The sequence below is a fragment of the Cebus imitator genome, unplaced genomic scaffold, assembly GCF_001604975.1.
Source record: "Cebus imitator isolate Cc_AM_T3 unplaced genomic scaffold, Cebus_imitator-1.0 Scaffold146, whole genome shotgun sequence".
Taxonomy (NCBI): domain Eukaryota; kingdom Metazoa; phylum Chordata; class Mammalia; order Primates; family Cebidae; genus Cebus; species Cebus imitator.
Window position 1 is genome coordinate 280,135 of NW_016107461.1, and position 7,538 is coordinate 287,672.

Sequence of the window (7,538 nt, forward strand, 5' to 3'; positions counted from 1 at the left end):
TCTATGATCTAGTCTGCAGCCTATGGGGGAAGAAGACAAGATGGTGAAGGGATTAGGGGGAAAGCTTCCAAAATCCTTTTTGCCAAAGTAGTTAAGGAGCTTGAGCGACCAAGGGTTTTCTTTCTAAACAGTTAGTTTAACATTCCAGACAGTCTGTGATTCAAACTTGTCTATTCACCTATACATCTCAGCAGAGTTCTTTATGGCCTCATGGGAAAAATTCAGCTGAATTCCCCCATCACTGAAACTGTTCCAGACTTTATCTACTTTTGCTTTTTGTTTGTTTTTTAGAGACAGAGTCTTGTAGTGTTGCCCAGCCTGACCTTGAACTCCTGGGTTCAAGTGATCCTCCCATCACAGCCTCCTAAGTAGCATGACTGCAGGCCTATACCACTACACCCAGCTCCATCTGCATTTTGAATGGGATGCCGGCAGAGTGATGAGCTTTGTGGTGGTCCCTGCGTTCAGTGTAGATACACACATACATGTATATACACACACACACACACCCCTCATTAGGTTTTCCTACAAACTTTATAGATAGGAATGAGAAAGGTCCTAGTTTAAATTGAAGGTTTTTTCCCTTCAGTTTCTATAGTATTCATTCCCAAATAGAGAGATATGTTGGCAAATTTATCTGAAAAGACCTTACTTTTCCAAAGCTTAATACAGAAAGGAAAATCCCATAATCTTAGGTTAGTTTCATCAAGTGAGACAATAAATCACCATTTGAATAATTTTTTTTAGCAAAGATTCCATTCTGGTCCTCCAAAACAATATACAGTCATGCAGCACATAATGACATTTCAGTCAACAGTGGACCAAATATATGATGGTGGTTCTGTAAGATTATAATATTTTTTTTTTGCTGTCCCTTTTCTATGTGATACTTACCATTGCGTTACAGCTGCCTGCGAACAGTATTCAGTAACATGCTGTACAGGCGTGTAGTGTAGGAGCAGTAGGAGAGACCCCATAGCCTAGTGTGTAATGGGCTATTACCATCTCGTATCTATACAACAACGAAAGCCCCAACAGTGCCCTTCTCAGAACATATCCCTGTTGTTGAGCAACACATGACTATATGTTACTGCACTGTTTGTAAATGTTCTGAAATCGTGCTCAAATCCAGGGCAGTTTTTTTTCTGTGACAGTACAACAAAGAAGCTCCTGTTCCTATGGGATAAATTTTGATACCTAAGAAAGCATCTCTCAAAAATAACACAGGCATAATTGTATTCCTGCTAGAATTTCTAGTTTATGTTAGAAATTAGTTCTGCAGAAAGAACTAAATGCAGAGTAGTGCTCCAAACTGGCTTGAGATGAACATATATCACAGCATTAAACAATTTTAGTTATTCACTTTCTTTCATTCCAAGAACTTAAGAAGAACTGACAACATCTAGATCAGGGGTTCCCACCCCAGGCCGTGCACCGGTACTGGTCCATGGCCTGTTGGAACCAGGCTGCACAGCAGGAGGTGAGCAGTGGGCAAGCGAGCATTACCACCTGAGCTCTGCGTCTTGTCAGATCAGCGGCGGCATTAGATTCCCTTAGGAGTGTGAACCCTATTGTGATCTGTGCATACAAGAGATCTAGCTTGCACACTCCTTATGAGAATCTAACGCCTGATGATCTGAGGTGGAACAGTTTCATTCCAAAACCACCCCCACTCTGTGACTCCCTGTCCATGGAAAAACTGTCTTCCATGAAACCAGTCCCTGGTGCTAAAAAGGTTGGGAACTGCTTATCTAGATCTTATGAAACATAAGTAACTAAAAATACTGAAGATTGGCCAAATCTGGGAAAGATGCACATAGTATGCATCTTTTTGAAAATGTGCCTGTAGTTAAGTAACTCTTCAGCAAACATACCTTGACTGTTTATATATCCAGAGCACAAGTCAGTGGTTTGGCTACTGCCACTGTTGCTGCCCTTTGACTCCATTAAACACACTGGCCTTTCTTCTGTGTCTCAGGCCTCTCCCCATCTTCTCCCCTTCTCCTCCACCCGCTTCCTTTTTCTATTTTGGAATAGGGGAGAGCAAAAGTAAAAAGCTATGCTAATAGGCAAGAGCCACAATGTGCCCTGAGTGAGTTGTTTGGTATCTCCCAAAGTTATGTGCCATAGATCACCAGTAAACCATGTATAGATGTTCTGCCAGAAACGGGAGAGGGAAAGTGTTCTATAGGAAACAATGAATGTCACAGTCCACTATGGTGCTATAACAAAATACCTTAGACTGGGCAACTTATAAATAATACAAATTTATTGCTCATACTTCTGAAAACTGGGAAGTCCAAGATCAGGATGCCAGCAGATTTGGTGTCTGATGAGAGCCTATTCCTTGTAGACATACCTTCTAGCTGTGTGCTCACATGGTTGAAGGGCCAACCAGCTCCATCAGGCTTCTTTTATAAGGGTACTAAATCTGTCAATGAGGACAGAACCCTCACAACCTGGTTACCTCCCAAAGACCTCACCTCTTAATACTAGTAAGTAGCATTGGAGATTAAGTTTCAACATATAAATTTTGGAGAAACACATTCAGACCATTACATTGGGTTAAAGAAAATCAAACTGATCATCACTAGCCTTTGTAAAACCTTTAAAATTCTATTGTGCACCATGGGGAACAGAATATATACAGGTTGAGTATCACTAATCTGAAGTCCTCAATGCTCCAAAATCCAAAACTTTTGAGTACCAACATAACACACAAAGGAAATGCTCGTTGCAGCATTTTGGATTTCAGATTTTCAGATTACAGATATTCAACCAATAAGCAGAATGCAAATATTCCAAAATCTGTAACGTCTGGTCCCAAGCATTTCAGAGAAGGAATATTCAACCTATATAGTGTTGCCCAAAACTTATTTGACCATAGAATACTTCTCCTGAACAGACACTAATTTCTTCAGGGAAATGGTGGCATGGGCCATGAAAATGAGCAGGAAAGCTGCACTTTTCTTGGGAAGTATTATATCATATCTTGGAACTCATGCCACAGTAAGTGGCTCCCAGAGCAGATAGAAACCAGCCATCATGGATATCCTAAGAATACATCTGTTTCCAGATCTACCTTTTTATTTGGGCTAGGAGAAAAAATCCAATAATCCAGTCAATGCTTTTGCTTTTAGAATTTCTACTAAGAAGCCTTTTCATGAGGAAAAAATAAAAACAAAAGGAACTTTTAGGAGTTACGCTCTGTCAGCTGCTTGTGTATCAGCTGCTTGTGGATTTGGTTTAGAGCTTTAGAGAGGTCTGGTACTGACTAGCCTTCACTGTCATTGTGGCCCTCATGACTTTGAAAACACTATCATTGTTAATTTTGGTTATGTTTGATGGTAGAATTATTCTTTTTTAAAAAATTCTCCATTCTGTCTACTGAGGCTAGTTCAATGTAATCCATGTTTTCTTCCTTCCCACCTTCCTGTTTCTCTGCTCATTTTGTTCCTGCTAATCCTTTCCTTTACCTGTATGCAGCTCTCAGTTCTGTTCTTCACACTTTGGTTTCCAAAGCTGTAATTTATTCCTTCTCTCCACACTAAAGCCCTTTCCATTTGCCTCCCTGACAGTACTTCTGATATACTGGCACACAGAGCATTTCACTTCTGTGCATCCGCTACTGGTTTGTGAGCATGGGAAGAGGAGTGCTATGTCCCAGACATGCCTGCGTCATCCACCTGGCTTCATATAGTTATTGCACACAGTAGCTATTCAGTGGATGTTGGTTGACGAAAGAATGGCTGGCCAATTATTTGTAGTGTCCTATTTACGTTTCCCTCAGTTACTGACTGGCTGTTTATTGCTAAGTAAATGTGATAGGAGAGTAAGAGTGACAGAAAAAGATTACCTTATTGACTAGCTCTTTGGAACATTTATAAATAAAAAGAAACAGAGTAATGTGTATTGAAGCAAGTGTTGAATTCAGTGTTTCTCGTACCCTAGGACATACAGACAGCTACACGCCTTCCTCTACGCAGAGTAAGACACTTTTATATGAGGTCTTTAGGTACCCATGTTTCTCTTTTCATTAACTCTCAGAGGTTCTCTAGGTCATCTCTATCTAATCCAAACATTAGTGATCTGGTCAAAACTCTGTCCAAGTGTTCTATATCTCATAGCTTCATAGTTCTCCAAGCTAGATGGAATTGTTTTATTAAGAGTTAGGAGAGTACTAGATATAGTAGGGGAATTTTTCTCAATCACTGACATACACTAGAGGCTCTAAGTTACAAACATCCACATTTCAAGGGGTCACTACTTCTCTGACCGTAACTCACCACCAATATCCACTTTGTCACTACCATGTAAGCTACCCCCCCCCCACACACACACACACAAATTATAGCTCATAGAAAAATCTGTAGAATCAAATGTGAAGGAAGGAAAGTGAAATTGCCAAGCGATACTGCCCCTAAGGACAGCCTTCTAGGCCCTAATGATGTAACACTTCCCACTACCTACATTTATTTTGCTTTGTTAGGCTCCCTGAGGTTCCAGCAATTAAAAGAATACAATCATTTCTTCTTTTGCCAGTTTGATTACTGTGTGTTGAGGGTGGAAGCCTATCTGACAATTGGTTCCCTTCCTCGGATGTGCCAGCAGGGCAAACCACCCATCTGGCCATGTGAACCAAATCCTAGAAACTTTGAGAGCTTCCAGGCACCCTTTCTTTTTCTCAGCCCCCTCTATTTATCCAGCCCCCACCCCAGCCACCACGGTACACATGCTCATCTGGTCACTCTGTTTGATACGTTTCCATCAGACTTTAGGCATACTTCTCACTGCATTGTGCAAAAACAGGGGGATATCAGTCATATAGCAAATGAATTAGTACAGTAATTGGTATTTGTCCACTCCTATAGTAGATGCTCAATAAATGTTTCCAGCCATTATGTGCCAGGCTCTGACATCCCTGAGGGAGTCTCAGCTATGAAGGGTGGGGGAGGTGTGCAGGAGACAGAAAGAGAGCTCCACCACCCAGCAGGAAATGTAGTGCTCTTTGCTCCTTCAATGATTCTTCAGACTTTTTAGCCTTGCAACCAATGCTTCAAATTCTTGTCTGGATAAAAGAAGTGCTCCTCAGAGGGGTGTGGGTGGGGGCTCTCCCCACTTGGTCCCTTCACCTCCCTTTATAGAGATCTCCAAGGTTTCCTTAGAGCACAGTGGAACCATCGGATGGATAGTTAATAAGCACAGTAAAAGCCTGTGAAATGCCCAGTTTACCATGCTGAGCATTTCACAGGCTTTTACTGTGCTTATTAATTATCACATTCCTGTTTTCAAAAGAACTCTTTTTTGCACCAGAACATGTGATAAAGTGGTTTTACTAATCCCTTGAAGTTTTGTTTTTTCCTTCAACAAGTTGATAGCCACTCTCTTTTTTCAGAAAAACATTAACATGCATAACCACTATAGTTAACTTCAGTGCTCATTAATGAAGCCCAGAACTAATAGTTACATTGTCGTAATTTGACAAAGCCATCTAAATCTATGCATGTTTTTCAAAGCTCCCTAAACATGCTGCTAAATCCCCTAAAAAGCTACTAAACTGCTTTGGCAGCCATTAGCCCAGCATAAGCAGAGGAACTCTTTTCAGTGAGTGAACAAACAGAGAAAATATGCTGAATGGCTGGACAAATGTGTTTCAGCTGGCCCTTTCATTTACCGATATAAGGGCGCAGTCAATATCAATCACTGTTTTCCCTGTTGCCCTGAAAATCACAATATCTCTTTTCATCCCACAAGCTCTTTTCACCACTGTAATGTGTCTTTAGAATGACACTGGCATCAGCCTGCTTCCTCTGTCTGAAGTCCAGAGGGCTTAAAAACACATTTCGGGATTCTTGAACCTTCCTCCCCTTCCGTTTTCCTACTGCCTCCTCCTTCCTCCCTCTGCATCCATTCCACCCCCTCCCCAGATTCTTTTCAATTCTTCCAGCTTTCCGGGCTGAGTAAACAGCATTCACTTCTCTGTTCTAATGCAACTCTCCAAAGTAAATGTTGACAACTCTATCTGAAATTCCCAAGATTGAAGAAATTGTTAAAGAGATACACGTAAAGAAATGCTTTTACATGCTGGTAATACATCAAAGGTTGAAAGGAATGTGGAAACTCTGTGCTATGACAAGGTGTGTTGATGATCAAGGCCTTACTCTGTATCAGAAAATCTCCCCGTTCTGCCCTCCCTTGACCGTTGGCTTCTGCCTCCCCCTGCCACATAGACACATGCATCTTTTGCCATCCCGTGTTAAAAGTATCTGCGTGCACAGCTACCCACCTTTATGGTTAAGAGCAAATGCTCTTAAAAGCAAATGCCACTTCTTAGATATCTTTTGGCACTCCTGGTTCTGTGTACCTAATACATTGCTTTGGGATGAAGGAAAGAATAGAAAGCTCTATATGATTACCTTTTATCCTTTTGAAAACTTGAGTGGACATTCTTGTAGATAAATTTGAGCAATGGACATATGTAGAAGGCACCACAGATGAAGATTCAGAATATTGTTTTTAAAAGAGTACTGTTTGTTTTCTACCTCCTTTTATTTACTTATTTTTTAAAACTTCAGATTGTAGCCGTCTGCAGAGAGGCAGCTCTTCTGGCTCTGGAAGAAGACATTCAAGCCAATTTCATCATGAAAAGACATTTCACTCAAGCCTTGAGCATTGTGACACCTAGAATTCCTGAGTCATTGAGACGTTTTTATGAAGATTATCAAGAGAAGAGTGGGCTACATACACTCTGAGAAAATGTACATATTCAAAATGCTGAAAATCCTTTACAGAGAAAATTTCTTTTTAAAATTTTTTGAGAGTGTTTAAAAAAATTCTCGTTAGGCAAAATGTTTGAAATATGTTCAGTAGAATTTAGGGGCTTTGGTTCTTACAGATTTTCGAGTCGTGTAAGTACAGTGAAAATATCTCTGAACATAAGTTTCAAACAGTTTTATTTGGAAATTTGTGGTGAGTTTTAAAAAACAAATGTTTAGCTTTTTCATTTGTGACCTAGTCTGTTCATCCTATGAAGTGACTTCTTTTTCTAGAATCTGTTTGAGTGTCTTCCTAAAATGCCAAACCTGTTGGCATCAATTTTGTACAGGGACATAGAAATTGTATCTGGATACATTTTTTTTAATCTTTATTTTTGAAGGCCAGCCAGTAAAATGGCCAAATGTGCCAGCCAGGCTTATGTGGCCTTCTCAAATATGTATGTATGTGTTCTCATTGTAATTCACATATGCATTATTGCTTTAGCCTTCTTAATCTCTACCTACGGCCAAAAAAATTTTTTTAAAGAGATATTTTATATAATTCAATGCCCTTTGAAAGTTAGAAAACAAAATGCAGGTATCAGCCCAGTCTAAGCCTAGAGCGGTAGACTTGGGTTTTTTTATTGTTGTTTTGTCTTATTTGTTGTTGTTGTTTTGAGATGGAGTCTTGCTCTGTCGCCTAGGCTGGAGTGCAGTGGTGCGATCTCTGCTCACTACAGCCTCCACCACTGAAGTTCAAGCAGTTCTTCTGCCTCAGCCTCC

The 7,538-nt window shown here is 40.4% G+C and overlaps 1 protein-coding gene across 1 annotated transcript in view; it reads left to right on the forward strand.

Moving 5' to 3' along the window:
- Positions 1-7,291, forward strand: part of LOC108314019 (ATPase family protein 2 homolog) — a 269,876-nt gene extending 262,585 nt beyond the window's left edge. Inside the window, exon 7 of the mRNA XM_017542739.2 lies at positions 6,576-7,291. Within this exon, the coding sequence (XP_017398228.2) occupies positions 6,576-6,752 (177 nt within the window). The 3' untranslated portion in view covers positions 6,753-7,291. The remainder of the gene's footprint in view (positions 1-6,575) is intronic.
- Positions 7,292-7,538: the final 247 nt, after the last annotated feature.